This window comes from Bombina bombina, chromosome 6, assembly GCF_027579735.1.
Source record: "Bombina bombina isolate aBomBom1 chromosome 6, aBomBom1.pri, whole genome shotgun sequence".
NCBI classification, from domain to species: domain Eukaryota; kingdom Metazoa; phylum Chordata; class Amphibia; order Anura; family Bombinatoridae; genus Bombina; species Bombina bombina.
The window spans coordinates 681,215,644-681,242,451 of NC_069504.1; the positions used below are offsets into that span (position 1 = coordinate 681,215,644).

Below are 26,808 nucleotides of genomic sequence, written 5' to 3' on the forward strand. Positions count from 1 at the left end.
TTATGCTACATCTTTATTTGCAAATTTTAGATACAGTAAACGCCGTTACAGTGTTGTGCAGAGTCAAAACAATGTCTGGTGTATAGTCCGTTAATAACACTGTAACAAACGAGTTTTCCATATTGCCCTAATCAAAGATGGCTCCCTCGAAGTAAGTGAGTGATGACGTCAATATGATGTGCTGCATGTGACGTGTCTTGGTCACTGGGTGCTGGTGGTTTGTTCATGTTGAAACTATTCTCTCGCCCGGTGTTCCGGTTCTCTCCAGTAGCTCATTTTAATTCTTGTACAAGAAACATGGGAAAATTGAAGAACCATCTCCCCGATAGGTGAGAGGGAGAACTATGCACAAGTCATAAGACAGGGGGTGCCGGGTGCAAGTAGAGAATTAGAAATGAAAGGAATAGCTGAGGGGCTGTGGGTGTCAGGCAGCTAGAGGGGCAGTATCCGTGGGAACTAGTGATTTTGCAAGAGCAGGCTGGGCTGATATAATTACTAACTAGTAAGGTTATGGTCAGCTAATAAACCTGGGTCTTCCCCTTTATGCTTTTTAGCACATCTATGGCAATGTGAGATTCTTATAGCAAATCTGTTTTTTAATTCATTTCACAACACCCCGCTACAGAGGCATGGATGATCAGAATATCGTGTCATATACCCTTATATACCTCATCCTCGGTAGTATCATGTTAAATACAGCTACATCATGCATTTGTAGGTGATAAACTCAGTAATTACTCCAGATAGGACCCCTCCCCATTTTCTACATAATTTAGTAGACTGATTTGGTAGCCAAAGCATCATATACTGACTTATAAAATATCATATGATACAGTTTGTGCAAAGTGCAACAATTTACCCGAAGGTGATACTTTCTTACAGTTTTGATACATTACCCCTATATATTTTCTTGGAGAATATTGATACATGTGACAGATGTCCACAATTACAACTAGTGAAGAAAGTGAAATACATCATTAAATTAAAAACCTGATTAGTTGAAAAAGAAAACAGTAACGTGCTAGGTCTTGTCAACCCCCTTAGAAGGCAGACATTTTATTTTCTAATATGTTGCTGATTTCAGATATAATATATATATATATATATATATATATATATATATATATACACACACACACATACAATACAGATGCACACTCTAAAACCATTAGTATTGGACCCCCAACACCTGCCAGTCATCAAACCCTTTAACTTTTGTTTCCTTGCATACTTCCTATACTGTTTTGGTAAAGGAAAAATGTGATATCTAATAATAAGAGAATAATTATCTTATTTTGCTACTAATACTGCCATATCCAGTACTATAGTATTATAACTAGTCGTATGGACCATGCTAAGTGAGAGTTAAGAAAAACTAGCCTTCTCATGAAATTGTTTTCTTTCATGTAATTAGCAAGAGTCCATGAGCTAGTGACGTATGGGATATACATTCCTACCAGGAGGGGCAAAGTTTCCCAAACCTTAAAATGCCTATAAATACACCCCTCACCACACCCACAATTCAGTTTTACAAACTTTGCCTCCGATGGAGGTAGTGAAGTAAGTTTGTGCTAGATTCTACGTTGATATGCGCTCCGCAGCAAGTTGGAGCCCGGTTTTCCTCTCAGCGTGCAGTGAATGTCAGAGGGATGTGAGGAGAGTATTGCCTATTTGAATGCAGTGATCTCCTTCTACGGGGTCTATTTCATAGGTTCTCTGTTATCGGTCGTAGAGATTCATCTCTTACCTCCCTTTTCAGATTGACGATATACTCTTATATATACCATTACCTCTGCTGATTCTCGTTTCAGTACTGGTTTGGCTTTCTACAAACATGTAGATGAGTGTCCTGGGGTAAGTAAATCTTATTTTCTGTGACACTCTAAGCTATGGTTGGGCACTTTATTTATAAAGTTCTAAATATATGTATTCAAACATTTATTTGCCTTGACTCAGAATGTTCAACATTCCTTATTTTTCAGACAGTCAGTTTCATATTTGGGATAAATGCATTTGTTTCAATCATTTTTTCTTACCTTAAAAAATTTTGACTTTTTCCCTGTGGGCTGTTAGGCTCGCGGGGGCAGAAAATGCTTCATTTTATTGCGTCATTCTTGGCGCGGACTTTTTTGGCGCAAAAATTTTTTTCTGTTTCCGGCGTCATACGTGTCGCCGGAAGTTGCGTCATTTTTTGACGTTTTTTTGCGTCAAAGATGTCGGCGTTCCCGATGTGGCGTCATTTTTGGCGCCATAAGCATTTAGGCGCCAAATAATGTGGGCGTCTTTTTTGGCGCTAAAAAATATGGGCGTCATTTTTGTCTCCACATTATTTAAGTCTCATTATTTATTGCTTCTGGTTGCTAGAAGCTTGTTCACTGGCATTTTTTTCCCATTCCTGAAACTGTCATTTAAGGAATTTGATCAATTTTGCTTTATATGTTGTTTTTTTCTTTTACATATTGCAAGATGTTCCACGTTGCAACTGAGTCAGAAGATACTTCAGGAAAATCACTGCCCAGTGCTGGAGCTACCAAGCTAAGTGTATCTGCTATAAACTTTTGGTATCTGTTTCTCCAGCTGTTGTTTGTATTGCATGTCATGTCAAACTTATTAATGCAGATAAAATTTCCTTTAGTACTGTTACATTACCTGTTGCTGTTCCGTCAACATCTAATTTTCAGAGTGTTCCTGATAACATAAGAGATTTTATTTTTTTAAATCCATTAAGAAGGCTATGTCTGTTATAAAAGTCTTTTAAAACTTCTCTTTTTTCAGATGAATTTTTAAATGAACATCATCATTCTGATACTGATAATGGTTCTTCTGGTTCAGAGGTTTCTGTCTCAGAGGTTGATGCTGATAAATCTCTGTATTTGTTAGATGGAATTTATTCGTTCTTTACTTAAAGAAGTATTATTTGCATTAGAAATAGAGGATTCTGGTCCTCTTGATACTAAATGTAAACGTTTAAATAGGTTTTAAATCTCCTGTAGTTATTCCAGAAGTGTTTAATCTCCCTGATGCTATTTCTGAAGTAATTTCCAGGGAATGGAATAATTTGGGTAATTTATTTACTCCTTCTAGACGTTTAAGCAAATATCCTGTGCCATCTGACAGATTAGAGTTTTTTGGGACAAAAATCCCTAAGGTTATGGGGCTGTCTCTACTCCTGCTAATGTACTACTATTCCTACGGCAGATAGTACTTCTTTTAAGGATCCTTTAGATAGGAAAATTGAATCTTTTCTAAGAAAAGCTTACTTATGTTCAGGTAATCTTCTTAGACCTGCTATATTTTTAGCGGATGTTGCTGCAGCTTCAACTTTTTGGTTAGAAGCTTTAGCGCAACAAGTAACAGATCATAATTTTATAGCATTATTATTATTCTATAACATGCTAATAATTTTATTGGTGATACCATCTTTTGATATCATTAGAGTTGATGTCAGGTATATGTCTCTAGCTATTTTAGCTAGAAAAGCTTTATGGATTAAACTTGAAATGCTGATATGTCTTCTAAGTTAACTTTGCTTTCCCTTTCTTTCCAGGGTAAATAATAATTTTCGTTCCTTTCCTCGCAACAAGGAACAAAAGCCTGATCCTTCATCCTCAGGAGCGGTATCAGTTTGGAATCTATTTCCAGTTTGGAATATATCCAAGCCTTATAGAAACCTATAGCCAGCTCCTAAGTACCTATGAAGGTGCGGCCTTTATTCCAGCTCAGCTGGTATGGGGCAGATTACGTTTTCTTCAAAGAAATTTGGATCAATTCCGTTCTCAATCTCTGGTTTCAGAACATTGTTTCAGAAAGGTACAGAATTGGCTTCAAGTTAAGGCCTCTTGCTAAGAGATTTTTTTCTTTCCCGTTTCCCAGGTAACACAGCAAAGGCTCAGCATTTCTGAAATGTATTTCAGATCTAGAGTTGGCTGGAGTGATTATGCCAGTTCCAGTTCTGGAACAGGGGCTGGGGTTTTATTTTATCTCTTCATTGTACCAAAGAAGGTCAATTCCTTCAGACCAGTTCCGGATCTATCATTATTGAATCGTTATGTTAGGATACCAACATTCAAGATGGTTACTGTAGGACTATCCTGCCTTTTGTTTAGCAAGGGCATTATATGTCTACAATAGATTTACAGGATGTGTATCTGCATATTCCGATTCATCCAGATCACTTTTAGTGTCTGAGATTCTCTTTTTAGACAAGCATTACCAGTTTTGTGGCTCTACCGTTTGGCCAAGCCTCAGTTCCAAGAATTTTTTCAAAGGTTCTCGGTGCCCTTCTTTCTGTAATCAGAGAACAGGGTTTTGGTATTTCCTTATTTGGACGATATCTTGGTACTTGCTCAGTCTTCTCATTTTCGAAGAATCTCATACGAATCGACTTGTGTTGTTTCTTCAAGTTCATGGTTGGAGGATCAATTTACCATTCAGTTCATTGATTCCTCAGACAAGGGTAACCTTTTTAGGTTTCTAGATAGATTCAGTGTCTATGACTCTGTCCTTGTCAGACAAGAGAAGTTTTAACATTGATATCAGCTTGTCAAAACCTTCAGTCACAATCATTCCCTTTGGTAGCCTTATGCATGGAAATGTTAGGTCTTAGGACTGCCGCATCAGATGCGATCTCCTTTGCTCGTTTTCACATGCGACCTCTTCAGCTCTGTATGCTGAACCAATGATGCAGGGATTACTCAAAGATATCTCAATTAATATCTTTAAACCGATTTTACGACACTCTCTGACATGGTGGACAGATCACCATCGTTTAGTTCAGGGGGCTTCTTTGTTCTTCCGACCTGGACTATAATCTCAACAGATGCAAGTCTTACAGGTTGGGGAGCTGTGTGGGGGTATCTGACGGCACAAGGGGTTTGGGAATCTCAGGAGGTGAGATTTCCGATCAATGTTTTGGAACTCCGTGCAATTTTCAGAGCTCTTCAGTCTTGACCTGTTCTGGAGAGAGTTGTTCATTTGTTTTCAGATAGACAATGTCACAACTGTGGCATACATCAATCATCAAGGAGGGACTCACAGTCCTCTGGCTATGAAAGAAGTATCTCGAATTTTGGTTTGGGCGGAATCCAGCTCCTGTCTAATCTCTGCGGTTCATATCCCAGGTATGGACAATTGGAAAGCGGATTATCTCAGTCGCCAAACGTTGCACCTGGGCGAATGGTCTCTTCACCCATAGGTATTTCCTCAGATTGTTCAAATGTGGGAACTCCCAGAAATAGATCTGATGGCTTCTCATCTAAACAAGAAACTTCCCAGGTATCTGTCCGGATTCCGGGATCCTCGGGCGGAGGCAGTGGATGCATTATCACTTCCTTGGAAGTATCATCCTGCCTATATCTTTCCGCCTCTAGTTTTTCTTCCAAGAGTAATCTCCAAGATTCTGAAGGAATGCTAGTTTGTTCTGCTGGTAGCTCCGGCATGGCCTCACAGGTTTTGGTATGCGGATCTGGTCCGGATGGCCTCTTGCCAACCGTGGACTCTTCCGTTAAGACCAGACCTTCTGTCGCAAGGTCCTTTTTTCCATTAGGATCTGAAATCCTTAAATTTAAAGGTATGGAGATTGAACGCTTGATTCTTGGTCAAAGAGGTTTCTCTGACTCTGTGATTAATACTATGTTACAGGCTCGTAAATCTGTATCTAGAGAGATATATTGTAGAGTCTGGAAGACTTGTATTTCTTGGTGTCTTTCTCATCATTTTTTGGCATTCTTTTAGAATACCAAGAATTTTACAGTTTCTTCAGGATGGTTTAGATAAGGGTTTGTCCGCAAGTTCCTTGAAAGGTCAAATCTCTGCTCTTTCTGTTCTTTTTCATAGAAAGATTGCTATTCTTCCTGATATTCATTGTTTTGTACAAGCTTTGGTTCGTATAAAACCTGTCTTTAAGTCAATTTCTCCTCTTTGGAGTTTGAATTTGGTTCTGGGGGCTCTTCAAGCTCCTCCGTTTGAACCTATGCATTCATTGGACATTAAATTACTTTCTTGGAAAGTTTTGTTCCTTTGGCAATCTCTTCTGCCAGAAGAGTTTCTGAATTATCTGCTCTTTCTTGTGAGTCTCCTTTTCTGATTTTTCATCAGGATAAGGCGGTGTTGCGAACTTCTTTTGATTTTTTACCTAAAGTTGTGAATTCCAACAACATTAGTAGAGAAATTGTGGTTCCTTCATTATGTCCTAATCCTAAGAATTCTAAGGAGAAATCGTTGCATTCTTTGGATGTTGTTAGAGCTTAGAAATATTATGTTGAAGCTACTAAGTCTTTCCGTAAGACTTCTAGTTTATTTGTTATCTTTTCCGGTTCTAGAAAAGGCCAGAAAGCTTCTGCCATTTCTTTGGCATCTTGGTTGAAATCTTTATTTCATCATGCTTATGTCGAGTCGGGTAAAACTCCGCCTCTAAGGATTACAGTTCATTCTACTAGTTCAGTTTCTACTTCCTGGGTGTTTAGGAATGAAGCTTCGATTGATCAGATTTGCAAAGCAGCAACTTGGTCCTCTTTGCATACTTTTACTAAATTCTACCATTTTGATGTATTTTCTTCTTCTGAGGCAGTTTTTGGTAGAAAAGTACTTCTGGCAGTGGTTTCAGTTTGAATCTTCTGCTTATGTTTTTCATTAAACTTTATTTTGGGTGTGGATTATTTTCAGCAGGAATTGGCTGTCTTTATTTTATCCCTCCCTCTCTAGTGACTCTTGTGTGGAAAGATCCACATCTTGGGTAGTCATTATCCCATACGTCACTAGCTCATGGACTCTTGCTAATTACATGAAAGAAAACATAATTTATGTAAGAACTTACCTGATAAATTAATTTCTTTCATATTAGCAAGAGTCCATGAGGCCCGCCCTTTTTTGTGGTGGTTATGATTTTTTTGTATAAAGCACAATTATTCCAATTCCTTATTTTATATGCTTTCGCACTTTTTTCTTATCACCCCACTTCTTGGCTATTCGTTAAACTGAATTGTGGGTGTGGTGAGGGGTGTATTTATAGGCATTTTAAGGTTTGGGAAACTTTGCCCCTCCTGGTAGGAATGTATATCCCATACGTCACTAGCTCATGGACTCTTGCTAATATGAAAGAAATGAATTTATCAGGTAAGTTCTTACATAAATTATGTTTTCACTATATTTATACCACACTTTTGGCCAAACATTTAGCATGTTGTCAGCAGAGGTCGGTTTATTTTTTGTAATTAAAGGGCCGTTATAGACGAAAAATGTTGTAATTTATTGGAACATGTCATTTTAAAGGGATAATCTAGTCAAAATTAAACTTTCATGATTCAGCTAGAGCATGCAATTTTAAGCAACGTTCTAATTCACTCCTATTATCAATTTTTCTTTGTTCTCTTGGTATCTTTATTTGAAAAACTAGGAATGAAAGCTTAGGAGCCGGCCCATAGTTCAGCACCGGGGTAGTGCATGCTGATTGGTGTCTAAATGTAGCCACCAATAAGCAAGTCCTATCAGCTGAACCAAAAAATGGGCTGGCTCCTAAGCTTACATTCTTGCTTTTTCAAATAAAGATACCAAGAGAACGAAGGAAAATGTATAATAGGAGTAAATTAGAACGTTGCTTTAAATGTCATGTTCTAGCTGTATCATGAAAGTTTAATTTTGACCAGACTATCCATTTAAGACTAGCGACTCTGCACCCAATCAGCAGAGCTACTCACACATTTGAGTCATGCGACTAGCGCTGCTGATTGTCTCAGCAGCAGTTTTTACTTGGGCCTAGCTTACTTCTATGTGTTTAGGAACATTAATGGGTGCGTAACTTTTAGAACAGTCTTTCTCAATTCCTGTCCTCAAGGAGCCATAGCAGGCAAGATTTAAACTATTTCCAAGCTTTTATTGAGTAGGAGGTGGATTTAAGAGAACCGTTCTCAGGATCTCTTTATCTCTACTTAACAAAAATGAATGCATCTATGGATTCTTGTTAATTATGTGATTTATCTACTTGAGACTATTTCTCCTTGATTGTAGGTGGACAGAGTATACCTCAGTTGGAAAACGCATACCAGGGACACGTTTTATCGCTTTTAAGGTTCCTTTGACGAAAGTAAGGCAATATTATTATTATTTTTTCTTTTTTATACAGTACTTTATTTTATTTCCACACATTCTGAAAATAGTCAATCATTTAAATTAACTTCTTAACATGCAAACATAACTCTTTTTTTTTTTTTAAGAAAAATTGCTTGAAAAATATTCTGGATATAAAAGCTAAATTACAAAGATGAAGTTATTAGTAGATGTAGAAGTATTAAGAGGTGGATGGTAATTTCATAATGTGTTTAAATAACTTTCAACCTGAAGGGATGCACCAACTTTTTAAAATTGTTAGCAAAGTTGAGGTTTTGTGGGTTACAGGTGTACAACATTAATTGCATATTATTTCACACTTTGGAATCATCATCCTCTGCTTTCTTAAATTATATTGGGCAGATTAGCAGTGTCAGCTTTATAGCTCCTGGGCATTGCATCCTGAGCTTGGTTGCACACAGCCTGATAAGACTGCACCTTAGTATTGAGTAATGTTTATTCCTGAGTAACTCCATTCAAATGTAAACTGAGCTGAAGTATTTCGATAAGCCAAGGATGTTAGTACCCTTAAAGGTGGGCTGTTTTTCATTTATTTTATTAGAAAAATATAAAGCCAACTGAGATTTTTGTGTTTGCATATTATTTTACCTTGATTTACATTAATGGTTTATAGTAAATAAAAAAGAATGTATGCATAAGAGTGCCAGATCTGTAATATAACTTATTCCTTAAAAATGTAGACAGCATGTTTAGAGAGCACCTCATTTTCTTTAGTGAATCTTAGCATGCAATGATTTAAGTTTTTTAAGTAAATGAAGGGAAATAAATATTTTGTCTTGTCAGAAAAATATGTTCTTGTCCAGTTCAACAACATTATTACTAGATTTTCTTTAAAGGGACACTAAACCCAATTTTTTTCTTTCACGATTCAGATAGAGGCATGCAATTTTAAGGCAACTTTCTAAGTTTTTCTCCTATTATCAATTTTTTCGTTCTCTTGCTATCTTTATTTAAAAAGCAGGAATGTGACGCATAGGAGCCAGCCCATTTTTGGTTGAGAACCTGGGTTATGCTTGCTTATTGGTGGGTAAATATAACCCTCCAATAAGCAAGCGCTATGCATGGTGCTGAACCTAAAATGGGCTGGCTGCTAAGATTTACATTCCTGCTTTTAAAATAAAGATAGCAAGAGAACAAAAAAATTTTGATAATGGGAGTAAATTAGAAAGTTGCTTAAAATTTCATGCTCTATCTGAATCATGAAAGAAAACAATTGGGTTCAGTGTCCCTTTAAGCAGTTCAGTTACTTCAGTAATGCGCATTGGTTAATAGGTACTTCCTGCTAATACTCAATGAGCATTATCAGTGTGTAGCTATAAGCTAATGAACATTAGTAGGAATTACAAAACTGATAATAGTATATTAGTTTATATTTGACTCCTCTTTCATATGGAGAATGACAAACATTTTTTGAGTACAGTGTCCCTTTAAAAATGTAATTTCACATTGTATATGGGAAAGCTAATGTAGAGTAGATGCAATAAATAGCAGTTTTTATTTTCTTTTTATATTTTTTATATTAAAAGGTCCACCGTTTTAGTGTTGCTTTAAACAGTATGATTTTGTTTCAGGCCTTTGATTGCAAACTAGAAGAGTGGCAGCGTTTTTCACCTTTAGATCTTATCCAAGAAGTTCAAAATCAGAATGAGGAACTTGGGCTTATTGTGGATTTAACGTATACTACAAGATACTACTCTCCAAAAGTAAGCAAATTTCATACGTTGTTTGATTTAGGATCCTTGATACTATGTCTTGCTACTAGGTCTGTTTTCTGTATGCTGTTCCCTTCAGCAAATATCCAGCTGGTAATAAAGCAGGGGTTCTACAAGGGTTCTCTACAAGAGAAATACTCATAAGATCATCACTGCACAAAGAAATTCTGGAGCTCAGGTATTTCATCACCTGAGATTCATTACCTGACTGCTGCAGTCCTGGGGCGGGCACAGACATGGAAGGTGGCGGGATCTTTACAACTGCCTGTTCATTCTGCAGTGCAAATTGCATATGGAACAAGCTGCTGTTTTGAACATTTAAATGCATTTTTTAATGCAAATTGTATTTTTAAAAATATTTAAATAAAATCTCAATTAACCCCTTAACGACTAAGGACATGCCTGGCAGGTCCTCTGGGGTTTCAAGTGCTGGAAGCAATCGTGATCGCTTCCAGCCGCCTTTAGGCAGTGACGTGCGGTGAGCTCAGAGGGTAGTGAGGCACTGGCCGAGAAATACGTATATGCACAAACACATTGCTTTATCATACTTTCACTTAAAGATTATCTCACTTACACACACACTTTGTCACTCAAACACACATGTTCTCATACTTACACATACAGATGATTTTTCTCTCTCTCTCTCATGCACATACTGATGATGAATCTCACAAGCACACACCCTGTCAATACTTGCCCATGCAGATGATCTCTCTCACACACACAGATTCTCTAATACTTGCACATGAACATACAGATGATCTCTGACACACAGAGATGCTCTCTCATACTTACACACGCGCATAAAGATGATCTTTCACACACACACACACACACACATGCTCTGTCCCACACAAGAAAACACATGCTCTCCTTCCTGCAGAAATACTCCACCAGGTGAAGATACAAAGTGAATTTCAGCTTTTGGTTACAATAAAGTGCTAATAACCCCTGGCAAGCAATGTCTCCACTAAGCAGAAAATACAGGAGTTTTAACCTGTGATTAGACTCACTGCTGTAATTTCAGCACTGTGGTTACTGCCTGTTTCACTGTCTTATTATTAATGAAATATGCTGTTTCCTGAATGCTTGCTTAAAAGCTTCCTTTATATTATCTATATTAACCAGTAGCCGTTTCTGGTTAAAAAAAAAAAAAATCTCTTCAGATTATAGAGGAAGATTTGCTTAAAAATAGTCATGTATAAAAAAAAAAAAATATTATCAATGAAAATAAAGCACTCGGCTCCCAGACTAATTATATTGCTCTACCAAAACCATGACCTAGCTCAAAACAAAAATATATTTTATTCCCACTACTTGAAATAAGGGCATCCAGCTCCAATAAAAACCCATCAACCTTTTTATGTTATTTCACTCTCCTGTTTACCATTATTATTCAAATTAATTTTATTCTATATAATAAAATTCACATGAATTTAATCCAGAACCATACACTCACTTTTTTAAATAGATTGTAGTTGTACAGATAATATTGAGTTAAAAAAAATTATAGGTTTCAATTTTAAAATAATGCAATGTCCACAAGGTGGTGCTACAGGATATGAAATGCAATTAAAATAACTCTTTTTTTTTAAAAGTGTCAACTTCTTGATATGCTGATCTGTATTTACAGCTTCTGACTTTAATATGTTTACAAGTTTGTTGCCCTTGCACATCTTTTCATTTGAGAATACAGGAATGTACTTTATCTGCAAATAAGATACATTACATTTACCAAACGATCCTGTGTATAAGAATATAATAGTATGGTTCTAGGAATTATTATATATAGAAAATATAAAAATAAAATGTGTTTAAGTGAATCTAGCACTATGCCTGTGCTGTAAATCAGTGATATATTATTTGATAAATGTGTGTATAATATTGACTCATTGACCGTTGTGCTTCAGCCCTAGACACCTTTAGCTCTGCTTCTACCGCGCTGCTGACTCACTGTCACTGACTACACGTGCAGTCAGTACTCAGGAGCTAATGTGAGCGCCAAACAAAGTTTGTGCTGAAGCTGGCCACTTATCATAGCTGCCAATGATTACCATCAGCAATGTGCTGCCCTGCTCTTCAATAACCTGTGCGTAGTAAAATATCCATAGCATGCAGAACACAATATTATACATCTATAATCATGCCTTCCGTGTTGTGCCCACCCTCCAAATAAAACTATGGGCTCCAAAAATAAAACGGTATGCAGTGTGCAACTGTGCACATGTTCCCAATAGAAACAAAAATAAATTACTGCACCCAGGCCGTCATGAATCCTAAGAGAAAAATACATGCAACAGTCACAGTACAGTAGCAGCTAGCACTAAATCAGCAAACAATAATTCAATAATAACACCTCATTATATGCATGGCCTCAGGCGTTATAACAAAAAGTTTGGCACTGGCAGTGTCACAAGTGTAACTGACATACTCTCAGCGGTCGAAGGCTCACAATTAGGAAAAAAAAAAACTTTGCTTTTTGCGATATTGAGGCTTCGTGCAATACCATTTTCTAAGCAGCCGATGCAGAGAGGGACTCTGCATCGGCCAGCGATGGTGCCGATCGTTGGTGGCGTGGGGAGGCGGGTGGGTGGCCCATCACTGGAGAGGGTGAAAGAGGGGGCAGGAGCAGGTGGGACCGCTTACACTACGGAAAATATGTAGTAAGGTGGAAAGGAGAGGGGGGATATTAGTTTTAAAATTGTTTGGGAGAGGGTAGGGTGGTAGGGGAATGAGGGGGGGGGCAGCTACACTATGGATTTTTTTTATATATGTATACAAAAAAAACGAGCACTTTTTTTTTTTTTTTTTTTTTTTAGCAAAATGGGTACAGCTGCCAGTACCTAACATGGCAGCTAATTGGTAGAGGGGGTAGGGTTAGAGAGCTGTTTGGGGGGGGTCGGTCATGGAGGTTGGGAGGATGAGGGGGGGAAACTACCCTGCAGGAAATATATAGATAGAGAGAGCGGCCAAAAAGCAATGCCAAAGCCATATAGGTCTATTTCCTGAACATAGGGGGATACCAGAGAAGCAATTTACAAAACCATTTGTGCCATAATTGCACAAGCTGTTTGTAAATATTTTCAGTGAGTAAACCTAACTTTTTTGAAAAAAGTGAACGATTTTTTTTATTTGATCGCATTTGGCGGTGAAATGGTGGCATGAAATATATCAAAATGGGCCTAGATCAATACTTTGGGTTGTCTACTAAAAATATAAAAATATATATATATAAATATATATATATATATATATATATATATATATTATATATATATATATATCATGGGATATTCAGGGATTCCTGACAGATATCAGGTTTTACAATGAAACAATGACTAATTTTGAAAAAAAATATGGTTTGGAAATAGCAAAGTGCTACTTGTATTTATTGCCCTATAACTTGCAAAGAACACTGTAAACTTTGGGTATTTCTAAACTCAGGACAAAATTTAGAAACTATTTAGCTTGGGTGTTTTTTGGTGGTTGTAGATGTGCAAACAGATTTTGGGGGTCAAAGTTAGAAAAAAGTGTGGGGTTTTTTTCCAATTTTTTCCCCATCATATTTTTATATATATTTTTTATAGTAAAATGTTATGATAATAATGGTATCTTTTAGAAAGTCCATTTAATGACGAGAAAAAACGGATATATAATGTGTGGGTACAGTAAATGAGTAAGAGGAAAATTACAGCTAAACACAAACGCCGCCAGAAATGTAAAAAACAGCCCTGGTCCTAAACGGTAAGAAAACTGAAAAATGGTCTTGTCACTAAGGGGTTAAAAATCACTTTCATCAAAAAAATCTTGATATTTTTTTCCTCCTTATCGCACAGCCCTACTTGCTACTAAATACGTTTCATTCCCCAGAAACTGCACTGTTATGAATTTCATTTGATCTTTGCAACAGGTGTATAAATGATTTTGTGAACTTTTATATCTTGTTTGTAGGAATTGCCAAAGCGTTACATTATGCCAAACTTTACACAGGTTGGGACATGACAGGTACTCAGTGATGAAACATTTTAATCAGTTTAAGTCCCTCGTTAGAGAGTTCCTGAGGCGAGAATTCTGATAAAGGTAAATTCTCTTCTTAAGATTTTTATATCTGTTTTTCAACTACAGTGTTTGACGTAAGAACAGAGTTCTCCTTTCCCCTATCTTTCATGATGTAAACCTGATCCTGTATGAGTTTTGGTATGGCGTATTCTAAAATGCACGGTGGTTTTTACTTCACATTACATTCCTTTTATTAATACTAGTTGCTTTATATATTAGACTAACTTTTTAAGTCATCCTCTTTGCAGCATTTGAAAATCACTGACACATCTATTATCAGCTAGTCACAACATACTTATGTATTGGCCCCAGAATGGCTTAGAGCATTCAAGCAATATCAAGTATGTTTTTTGTTTTTTTATTTATAGAGTAATGATCCTACTCTTAAAGGGATACTGAACCCACATTTTTCTTTCATGATTCAGATAGAACATGTAATTATAAGCAAATTTCTTATTTGCTCCTATTATTTTTTTTTCTTTGTTTCTTGGTATCTTTATTTGAAAAAGCAGGAATGTAAGCTTACGAGACGGTTCAGCACATGGGTAGTGCTTGCTGATTGGTGGCTACATTTAGTTACCAATCAGCAAGCGCTACTCAGGTGCTGAACCAAAGATGGGACGTCTCGTAAGCTTATACATTTTTCTGCTTTTTTTGGTTCAGTATCCATTTAAGGTTTTTATTTTATCTTGCCTTTTTAGCCTACAATCACCAAGTCTTCCTGATATTTTTAATTCCTGTAAAGGAAGATGAAAGTCTAAATTAAACTTTTATGATTCAGATAGATCATGCAATTTAAAAAAAAAAAAACAATTCAGTTTACTTGTGTAATCAAATTGTTTGTTCTCTTGGTATCTTTAGATGAAGATCATACCTAAATATAGTTGCAAACTGCTGCCATCTAGAGTTTAAAAGCTGTATTATATTGTTGCAAACACTGCTGTCATATAATGCTTGGCACATGCACATTCCTGAGCTTATCTAGATATGCTCATCAGTAAGTTACCAGCAGTACAGAAGTGAATTGGAATACATTTTTTTATTATAAACTTCATATTCTGAATCATGAAACTATATTAAAAATGTACACCCTTTTGGTCTGTTCATATTTGTTTAGTTTTTTTATATCCTGTATTGAAAGAGCTAAACTCCCCAGGCGAATTGGGTTCATACACGACCTCCTATCATATCATATGGGTTCATGAAGGGTGGGCTGCCCTTAAAGGGATAGGTCAAAATTAAAATGTGCTTTGTTGCATTTCTGCTATATACTTCCAGTAAAAATGCTTGCTGTTTTTCAGCGACATATGCTGTGAGAGCCCATGCACCAGTATTCACTACACCTTTACTGAGAGTCAGCAGTGAGTTGTATCACACAAACTAAGTCTTCACAGACTCATCTACCAGCTCTCTAAACTTGCATACTGGTGCATGGGCCTCACATATGTGCGTATGCCACTGAAAAGCAGTAATACTACTTACTAGAAGCATTTTTGCTACTGGAAGTATATTGCAAAAATGCTTTAATTTAAAATGTAAATGCACTCATTCATATTTCAATTTTGACCTTTCTATCCTTTTAACTTCCAGGTCAGCTCTTCCACTTCTGTTTCTTAGGTGTTTTCTATACGTGGAAGAGAAGAGGATAATCTGGGTTAAAAGACCATTTAAATTCTCACACAACTGTTTTCTCTCACAGATAAACTTATTGGAGTCCACTGCACTCATGGCCTGAATAGAACTGGATACTTAGTGTGTAGGTGAGTCAAAAGTCTTAAAGGTACATGAAACCTACATTTTTTTTCTTTCATTATTCAGATAGAGAATACATTTTTAAACAAGTTTCTAATTTACTTCTATTATCTAATCTGTTTCATTCTCTTGGTATCATTTATTGTAGGAGCAGCAATGCACTACTAGTTTCTAACTGAACACATGGGTGAGCCAATCACATTCAATATATATAGGCAGCCACCAATCAACAGCTAGAACCAAGGTTCTCTGCAGCTCGTGAACTTGCCTAGAAAAACCTTTCAACAAATGATAACAAGAGAATGAAGCAAATTAAATAATAGAAGTAAATTGGAAAGTTGTTTAAAATTGTATTCTCTATCTGAATCATGAAAGAAAAATTTTGGGTTTCATGTCTCTTTAAGTTTAACAAATTTGCTCTGTTTTTCATTTCCTATCTACTACTTTTTGTTTTCTAAAACAAAAGGAGTCAGAAACTGCACACTCCTAGCTTGATGTAATCAGTATTTAGAACTGACTCCCATTTGTTCTCTCCGTTGCCACGTATAATAAATCCTCTTGATGAAATAATAGATTAGACAACCTATATATCCTATTATTATTGTTATTAGGGAATCCTAGATATAGGGTGTACTTCATCACCTCAATAATAGCCAAAACGCAGCTGAGATCTAGATTGCCAGACAGCTACTCTATAAAGAACCCATATCTTACGGATATCTTACATTATTGGATGTCCAAATTTATGAAAAATGTCAATAGACAACAACTGATATAAGAGAATATTCATACATATTTACTACTTGTTTTTAATCTATATAGTTTGTAAGTAATAAGGCCATTAACTCCTCCTGTATGTCTTGTCTCTTTCCAGTTTTGTATCATTGTCTTATTTAAATAAATTGTACCCATGCACAGTGCTGTTGAACATGTTGGCGCTTTATAAAGTATAATAATAATAATAATTTTGTGTTCATTATAAAGTCACTTTTCAAATTGTCATTTTAATGTCGTGCAGTGCCATTTGTTTTGTATATAAGCCGAACATTTTGACAATAAATGTATTTTTAAATATGTCTTATTGTTGCCGAGGTTATAATCGCACTGTCTCTCTGTTTAAGGTATCTGATTGATGTTCTTGGCATGGTACCCTCAGAAGCAATAGAAAGTAAGTCAACCTTTAATCTGTTTTTTTTTTTTTAAAACACACTCATGAAACCTAAAAAGCCTGTCCTTTTATTGGGCCTTCAGACATACACCTCACACAACGTTTTGTATTCAGTGAATGATAAGAGTTTTTAGATGATTAGATATCCTTTGAAAACAAATCTACATTTCCTTTCACATGTGCTTGTTAACGTGCTGTGCTTCAAACAGTTATGGGGAAGTAAAGTGAACATTAAACTTTCATGATTCAGATAGAGCAGGCACATTTGAACAACTTTCCAATGTACTTAGATTCTTGCACCTGGGCCCTGTGGTTTCTAGTTACGCCTCTGGAAAGGGGTTAAAGTGGAGGTGTAAAGTGCATGCTATGGGACCCCTAAACTGATAGTAGATTTCAAGAATACAATGGCTATTTTAATACTATCCAATAAGCACATGCTGCTAATGTAAAGCTAACTGCTGTGAGCGATCTGTAACAGTATATTTTATTTTTTTATTAGCCCCTGCAATCTCCTGTTGCCAGCTGCTCCGTGCATTTTTTTTCTGACAAGCGGGCAGTACAGCCAATCAGAACTGAACTCTCAGCTGTAGATAAATCTGTAGCAGCTTGCATGCTCTCTGCTATTACGTCATAGGATTGGCCTTGGCTGCAGCTGTGTATGTGCAGCTGCTACAGTTAAAGGGACATGAAACACAAACATTTTTCTTTCATTATTCTGATAGAGAATACAATTTTTAAAAAGTTTCTAATTTACTTCTATTATAAAATTTGCTTCATTTTCATGTTATGCTTTGTTGAAGAGATACCTAAGTAGGTAGCGTGCACATGCCTGAGGCACTACATGACAGGAAATTGTGCTGCCATCTAGTGCTCTTGCTAATGTATAACATTGTAGCAAAACTGCTGCCATATATTGCTGCAGACACATGCACACTCGTGAGCTTACATCTCTGCTTTTCAACAAAGGATAGCAAGAAAACGAAGAATATTTGATAATAGAAGTACATTGGATTTTTTTTTAAATTGTATGCACTATCTAGTTCATGAAAGAAATGTTTTTTGTGCTTTATGTCCCTTAAAAACCAAAGCATGCTGCTATAGATGTATACAGTTTGACATGCCATACCACCTGCTGGCAGGAGCTTGCACGAGCTGATTAGAAGGTCAAAATATATACTTTTTCAGATCCTTCACAGCAGCAAATTAGCAATATGTGCTTATTATAGTTGTTATAGAATATCCATTTTTAATTGGAATTTTTACTATCGTTTTAATATCACCAGCTAACCTGGCCTAGGGCACTTGCAGTCGCTATATTGCATTATGCGGCGCCAAGCCGGATTTCGTGCACGGCGATTGGCTAAGAGGGGGAAACGTCACCTCTCAGCCAAATAGCTTTCTGCCGTGGGCTGCCTTAGCAGCTCAGTGCAGCGAACGCTTCGAACAAACAAAGGATATTTCAGCATGAAGTATTTTATACTTCATGTATGAAACTCCCTTTTATTTTCCAATGGTAAATCATAGCGTTTCAAATAGCTAGGATTTACCATCACTTTAAGCATGGCCTGTTATGTTTCCTTTTATGTGACTCTGTGTTGTTTTCTGATGTAAAAGTTTGCATATTGCTAAGTTTAAACGCCGTACTCCTTTAGAATTTCTACCAAATTTACTAACCTGCACAACCAGAACAAGGTGTAGAATCAGTCATGAGAAGCATAACCACACACACACACACATACACACACACACATATATATATATATTACATGCTTAAAGGGACAGTACACTGTAAAATTGTTTTTATATGAATGTATTTTCAATGACCAGCTGCAGAGTATAAAATGTATGAGAAATTGCTTTTTTCGGTTTATTTGTGTATATGAAGTAGCTGGTTTTGTGCTTTTAAACCACAGCCTATTACAATGGGTTGAGCTTCAGGTAATATCAGATCTCATTATGTTATCATTTTTATGTAAACAGACTTCCTTCTTTATCTTATATTTGTCTGTAAAACTAAAGCTCAATACATAAAGAGAACAATGGAAAATTATCATTTTATTACGTAACTATCATGCCCCCCACTGAGAGTGTAATCTCTTCTGCTGGCTGTGTTTACTTAGGCTATTCAATAGAATATACTTCAGTATAGAAACTTTCACAATAGGTTGGGCTACCACAGGCTAAATCAGCTATTTCAAATGCAAAAATAGGGGTAAAGGAGCTACTTGTAAACAATTTAAAACACACCAGCAGGTAAAATGAATCATAGGGAACAATTTAAAGAGGAGAACATTTTTGGGTGAACTGTCCCTTTAACAAAAGAAGTTATTCCCTAAAAACCCTTTGTATTTTCTAGACTTCAACAGAAGCCGAGGACATTGTATAGAACGGAACAATTATCTTGATGACCTAACACATGGAAAAAAGAGAAAGTAAGTGTTTGACAATTGTATGTGTGTGTTAGCAGCTACTGATATGTACAGGTCTCAGAATATTTTAATTTCTTAAATACTTCACTATTTCTCTTCTCCCTGCTAAGCAGTTTTGTTTTTTAATCTAATGCTTGTTATTTAGCTGTAATTGGTTGGCAGACGGCTAAAAAGCATTGTTTATGTTGCCAACTGACCATCAGGCATGAGAATCCAGAGTCTACAAAGAAATGATAAGTGCTGTATGAAAACTGTAGCCACAGAAATGATGTACCAGGGATTTGTCCTGCTTCCTAGTACGTTTATAAATAATGACCAGTAGATGGCAGCTCAACACACTTTACAGTTTTACTGTAGCAAAGTAAACTCGGGTCTAGATTAGGATTTTTAACAGTTGACAAATAGCTGAAGCTGTAAAACCTTCTGATTGTATAACATTATTATTATTATTATTATTATTATTATTATTATTATTATTATTCTACTTTGAGAATTGTTAAAGGGCCATAACAGTCTAAAATTATGTGCTGTACTTCATTAAAACTTGTAAGTTTAAAAAGGGGTTAACCTCTTAAGCCTAATGAATGTAGGTACTTTGTCGCAGAGTACATTGCCTAGCACAGTGTTTTTCAACTAGTGTGCCGTGAGAGATCCTCAGGTGTGCCACAGCAGACTGACAACAGTGTGGGGGTGTCCCTCTTTCAAATTTTGAAATATTGGTAGGTATGTGACAGGCTCATCAGGCATCATTTGCAACCATGACATATTGACATTCATTCATAGACAATCATTATGATTGTTTGTGAATGAATGTCAATATGTCATGTATAGTTTGTAGGAGGCATGGCAGGACAGCACAGTACAGTGTGTGTGTGTGTGTATATATATATATATATATATATACTGTATATATATACACTGTATTAGGCTACAATGTGTGATTTTGTAAAATTTTGGGATGGTGGTGTGCCGCAGGATTTTTTAATGTAAAAAAGTGTGCCACGGCAAAAAAAAGGTTGCAAATCACTGGCCTAGCATATCCCATTCTAGAAGCTTCGTGAGTTTTGGATTTCCACACTGCTAAAATGTCCCCAAAACACAAATCCATGTTCAATCCTTTGCATGTAACAGAGTTTCAATGTTGTTGTTGTTTTTCTTTAATGATACCAGGACTGTAAAAGCCATTCTGTACATGTCACTGCATGGGGTTTTGGTGCATGCAGAAAATGATTTACAAAAAAATGACATGCACATGTCTTGAAACAGATTTTTATGTCCATCAACTTAAATGGGCACAAGCAAAGTAGTGGGAGCTCTGCTTATCAGTCAGTGAACAATTGGTTTTTAAAGGGACATGAAACCCAATTTTTTTCGTTCGTGGTTTAGAAAGAGCATCTCGTTTTAAACAACTTTCTAATTTACTTCTATTATCTAATTTGCTTCATTCTCTTGATATCACTTGCTGAAAAGCATATCTAGATATGCTCAGTAGCTGCTGATTGGTTGCTGCACATAAAGGCCTTGTGTGATTGGCTCACACATGTGCATTGCTATTTCTTCAACAAAGGATATCTAAAGAATTGAGCAAATAAGATAATAGACGTAAATTGGAAAGTTGTTTAAAATTGCATGCCCTATCTGAATCATGAAAGTTTAAGTTTGACTAGACTGTCCCTTTAAGGCTCAGTTTCACTTCCTATTCACTTCAAAATTAAAATGAACAGTTTAAAAGTGACAAGAAGTGACATTTTTAACAACTTTCCAATCTACTTCTATTATCTAATTTGCTTAATTAATTAGGTATCCTTTGTTAAAAAAAACACAGCTAGGTAGGCTCAGCAAATGTGCAGCCACCAATCCACAAATAGCACCCAGGTACTAAACCTAGCTATGCTTTTTAACAAAGGATACCTAAATATTAAAGAAAATTAGATAATGGCATAAATCATTTCTTTAGTTTGATTTTACTAACCTTTCATTGATTAATCAATCGGATATGAAGTTTAATTTGACATTACTGTGACTTTTTTTTACATAATTTCACTGTTATAAAAAGCAAATCTCACTAACTTTTGCACAGCTTCCATTTGAGTCTGTGCCTTGTTTTCCCTTGTGCACCAATAAGACAATTGCAGTTATTTGTAATATTCAGAGATGCATTCTGCTTAGGGTTGCCACCCATCCCTTAAAATACAGAACACTTATAAGTTACACATGCTGCAGGTTGTGCAGGGAAGGAATATGAATAGTTTTGTCCAGAAACACAATACATGTTCCTCCCTGCACACCCTACAGCATGTGTAACTCATAAGTGTCCAGGAAAACATGGCTGAGGTGGCAACCCTAATTCTGCTGTATATTCAATAGTATTTGTAGTATAATAATCCGTGGACTATTAAAGGGCCATGATACCCAACTGTTTAAACACTTGAAAGTGATGCAGCATAGCTGTAAATGCTGACTAGAAAATATCACCTGAACATCTCTATGTAAAAAAGAAAGATATTTTACCTCAAAAATTCCTCAGTAGCCACATCCCATTGTAAATTACTTCTAAGCAACAAATCAGTATATCTGTCCAAGGAGCGAGCTTTGTGCACTCGCTAATTTCCCTATTCAGTTTAAGGAAGTTTACTATAAAATCTCATAAGAGTTAAAGGGCCATAATACCCAAATGTTTAAACACTTGAAAGTGATGCAGCATAGCTGTAAAAAGCTGACTAGAAAATATCACCTGAACATCTCTATGTAAAAAAGAAAGATATTTTACCTCAAAAGTTCCTCAGTAGCCACATCCCATTGTAAAGGACTTCTAAGCAGCATATCAGTATGTCTGTCCTGGGACAGCTGAAAGGATGAGCCTCGTGCACTCTCATATTATTTACCTATTCAGATTAGGGAAGTTTACAATGAAATCTCATGAGTTAAGTGAAATCTCATGAGATCACAGTAAAAGAGTTCATGACCTCAGCACTGCTGGTGTTGATTGGCTGCTGTTCATTTCTTCTTCTTTTTTTTTTTTTTTTTCTTTTTTTTACCTGCAGCTGGGAGCAGCTGAGTATAACTTTTTACACAGAACTTACTCTGCTGAGCTGAGGAGATTGTGAGGTAAAATATCTTCCTTTTTTACATAGAGATGCTCAGGTGATATTTTCCTGTCAGCTTTTTACAGTTATATACGGCATCAGTTTCAAGTGATTTAGCCTATGAGTATTATGTCCCTTTAAGTGAAATCTCTTGAGATCACAGTCAAAGAGTTCATGACCTCAGCGCTGCTGATTGGCTGCTGTTCATTTTTTTATTTATTTTTTTACCCGCAGCTGGACAGCAGCTGAGTATAACTTTTTACACAGAACTTACTCTGGTGAGCTGAGGAAATTGTGAGGTAAAATATCTTCCTTTTTTACATAGAGATGCTCAGGTGATATTTTCCTGTCAGCTCTTTACAGCTATACTGCATCAGTTTCAAGTGATTTAGCATATGAGTATTATGTCCCTTTAAGTATATTCAGATTGCAATACAAATGTGTCTGGAATATAGAATTAAAAAGTTCCTATAAAGTTCAATCTCTTTCCATAGGGCTAATCAAAACTTGTTTTACAACGGCAGAAAGGAATTTTAAATGCAGAATATTATCCAAATTTTTAGATTAAAGTTCTTCTTACAGCTAGATTTCCTATAAAGAATTAAAGGGCCAGTAAACACCTTGAGATATATTATATTATATTATATTCCCATGACTTGAAATGCACCCTGCTCACCTCTCAAGGCTAACTGCTATATATCTGCCCCTAATTTGCTTTATCTGGTAACAACTGCAAAACAATTTGCAAGCTTTGTTGTCTGAGGACTAAAGCCCAGATTGGTTTCTCCAAATAAGGCAAATGGTGGGTTTGGCTATTGAAAAATAATTGTGGTAAAAAGGGTGTTTGTTTTAAAAACAAATATTATTCTATAGCAGCACCACAGAAATGGTAACAGTACCTTTTAAAGGGACACATGTGAACCCCTTCACTGCTAGATGCTTTAATAAAAAAAATACCACTTTGAATTTTAGTTCAATTATATTATCTGGTCTTTATAAATTGATGCAGCGTGATATGTTCCATGATATGTATTAGTTTACAAGACCTTAACAGAAGCCATGACTCATGATTGGTATTACAAAAATGATTACTAATTTCTTACAGAAAGCAAAACTGTGGTTTGCAATGTGCAGTGCAGTTAGAGGAAGAGCTGAATATACAAAATAACTTTTAAAATCAATTTAACAAAAGATGAGATATATATATATATATATATATATATATATATATATATATATATACAGTATTTTTTTACAGCTTACTGCAGCTAATATTATTAGAGAGTGCCCTTAGTGGGACACTAAACCCAATTGTTTTTCTTTAATGAATCATATAGAGCATGGAATTTAAAGCAACTCCCTAATTTACTCCTATTAATTTTTCTTTGTTCTCTTGCTATCTTTATTTAAAAAGCATGAATGTAAAGCTTAAGAGCCAGCCCATTTTTGTTTGAGAACCTGGGTTATGCTTGCTTATTGGTTTGCTAAATTTAGCCACCAATAAGCAAGCGCTATCCAGGTTGCTGAACCTAAAATGGACTGGCTCTTAAAGGGCCAGTAAACCTATAAAATAATGTTATATAATTCTGCACATAGTGCAGAATTATATAACATTATATTAGCGCTAGCTTTATGCAATCTCTAATATTGCCTGACAGCAGGAGCGTGCTGCACTGAGTGTAATGGTGCGGTCGGGCCGGGCTGTGACTAGACAGCTGGCCAGATGCGCTCTGTGATAAAAACAGACCCGCTCAAAAGAGCACAGAGAGCGGGTCTGAAAAAGTCTTTTTTAATAAAAATTCAAAGGGAATATTAGATTGCATAAAGCTAGCGCTAATATGTTATATAATTCTGCACTATGTGCAGAATTATATAACATTATTTTATAGGTTTACTGGCCCTTTAAGCTTTAAATTCCTGCTTTTTAAATCAAGATAGCAAGAGAACGAAGAAAAATTGATGATAGGAGAAAATTAGAACATGGTTTAAAATTGCATGCTCTATCTGAATCATTAAAGAAAAAATGCGGTTTTAGTGCCCCTTTAAAATAAATTTAACAAAAGATTACTCCTTATTTAATTTTAAATTAAGGGCACTCTCTAATAACATTTGCTGCAGTAAGATGTAAAAATATATATATAGTCGAATGTGTTATAGTTCTCACTATCAGACACATTTTTGCTAAATGCAGAGATTAATCATGTGTATCTGTCTATAAAATCAAATTGTCTTAAGTGGCAACACGTCTCCAATATCAGGAAAGTACCTTGTCAATGCTAATATTTGTCTATGCAAACTCACCTAAGCAATCCAAATTTTATCAAGAGACAATGATTACAAGATGTTCTTCATGGAAGGTTAAATAAGGTATTTCAGGTGCTTTCCTACATGAATTTACAACTCACCCAAAGTACTAAACTTAGTAAAGGTAAAAGTTTTATATTTTACCAGGATTCATATTTACAACTGTTAATAAAAAAAAATACCCTTGTGAAGTTCCAAAGTGCAGCACAATATTTTGTGCCTAGGGCAGCACAGCACATAAATATGACACTGGGTAGGGGAACTTTTACCGTTTCTAAACTCCAGTACTCAAGAGGCTTTGAACTGTTTACTAGCTCAGTTGTGACTTGCTCGGTTAGGCAAAACAATATAAGTTTGGCCTGTTATGGCTCCTAGAGAACTAGTTGATAACCTGCTTGGGGCAGCAGTTGGATTGTGGTACTTATTTAAAGGTGGTGGTTGATCCAATGTGTTTTTTTCCAATCTGTCCTTGTACAATCTGCCTATACGGGGTGTTCTACATATGCCTTTACCTGTTTTGGGCTCTTTGTTCTTTGTTTTTGTTTCTCTGTTGTAAAATCACAATTTGCTATGGCTGCTTTATCAGGTGAAAAAAAGCAAACAATAAGCAAACCTGCTGCAACTTTAGAGTTTGAAAGAAACTGATAATGACTGTTGGTGGGTCGAAAGACATAAATACAGGAATAAATGGTAGTGGTGCAAAGGAGAAGGTAGTCATGAAGAAATTGACACAAGGGGCAGTCTGCTCTGTCATTTTTCCAAAACATTTCAGCTGAAAGCTCAGAGAAATGTGAGGGCTCGTAGCAACAGCTTTTCCTCCAGCCTCGACTTCTGAAAACCACCTAAATCTCTTCTCTATTTGAGCCTAATGTTCTAAAAATGGCCAGGTCCACGAGAAATGCTCATTTGTCTAGCAAATGTTATAAAAAAAGTGGGCTGCCCCTTGCTGTACAAATGAGTGCTAATGTGCCTCCCATAGAAAAGTATAGTGCAGAACACCTATATTTTCACTATGTAAAGAAAGCTTAACAATAAATCTATATGAGATGAGGGTTTGTGGGTAAATTTTACATCTTTACGGGATATTAACCCCTTAGCAACTGCAACGTACTATATACATCACCGGTCGTTAAGGGTTTTCGTTTTTATAATAATGTTTTGTCAACACAAATAGTCTCGTCACTGGCAGCGACACCATATATATTAGCACAATCCCCATAGAAAGACCAGCAATGTACAGGGTACGTTGCTGGTCTTTAAGGAGTTAATATGCCATAGAAGACAATAGCGTTTGTTTTTACTTTTTTAGTGCTTTTTTAAAAACTTTTCACTATTTTTAAAAGTAAATGTCTTTTTAACATTGTATTTGTATAGCAGCTATAAGTCCACACTAAACTGAACATGTTTAGTGCTAATATGGTGTACTAAACAGGTTCTATTTTAATAACACATTTGTTTCAGTGCAGCAGCAATATTAGAAGTATGCACGTTCAGTACAGTATGAACTTACTTAGGTTTATTTCTAATGCAATCGCATTGTACCAAACGTGTTCTAGCAGCTGTACAAATACAATGTTAAAAATGCAGTCTACTTTGCACTACTTAAAACCTTTTTTTTTTTTTTTTTTTAAATGTTTAAAAAACGCCCGGTCACAAACAAAAAAGTGGCTGAATTAATATAATATTGGCACACTTGGTAAATATGAGCAAAGAAGGCTATGAAAAATTGTCTTTATTGTTTAACCTTTTTAACTTTTGTAAAAACAAAATACACACAAATTCTTTGCTCTCATGGATATCAAGCAATTGCAAACACAACACAGGTTTATACAAAAAAATATGTTTTGTTAAATGTGTGGCACAATTTGCACCCTTTTAGTCAATACTTTGTGCTACCTTCCTTTGCCAATATAACAGCTCCGAGTATTCTCCTAAAATGCCTGATGAGGTTGAAGAATACATGGCAAGGGATCTGAAACCATTTCTCCTTACAGAATATCTCCAGATCCTTCAAATTTCAAGGTCAACGCTGGTGGCACAGGTTTTCTATGGGGTTCAAGTCAGGGGACTGGGATAGCAATGGCAGGAACTTGATTTTTGTAACATCAATGCTACCCCTTTTAGAGAAAACCAGGGTTGGTTACTCTTTCTTTTTCTACAGGTCCCTGTCAGAA

The 26,808-nt window shown here is 36.0% G+C and overlaps 1 protein-coding gene across 1 annotated transcript in view; it reads left to right on the forward strand.

Annotated features, from left to right (window-relative positions):
• The first annotated feature begins 205 nt into the window (after positions 1–205).
• Positions 206–26,808, forward strand: part of DUSP11 (dual specificity phosphatase 11) — a 130,156-nt gene continuing 103,553 nt past the window's right edge. Inside the window, exons 1-8 of the mRNA XM_053719376.1 lie at positions 206–329; positions 8,005–8,080; positions 9,696–9,827; positions 9,887–9,929; positions 13,788–13,841; positions 15,595–15,655; positions 16,769–16,815; positions 19,172–19,247. Coding sequence (XP_053575351.1) covers positions 226–329; positions 8,005–8,080; positions 9,696–9,827; positions 9,887–9,929; positions 13,788–13,841; positions 15,595–15,655; positions 16,769–16,815; positions 19,172–19,247 — 593 coding nt within the window. The 5' untranslated portion in view covers positions 206–225. The remainder of the gene's footprint in view (positions 330–8,004; positions 8,081–9,695; positions 9,828–9,886; positions 9,930–13,787; positions 13,842–15,594; positions 15,656–16,768; positions 16,816–19,171; positions 19,248–26,808) is intronic.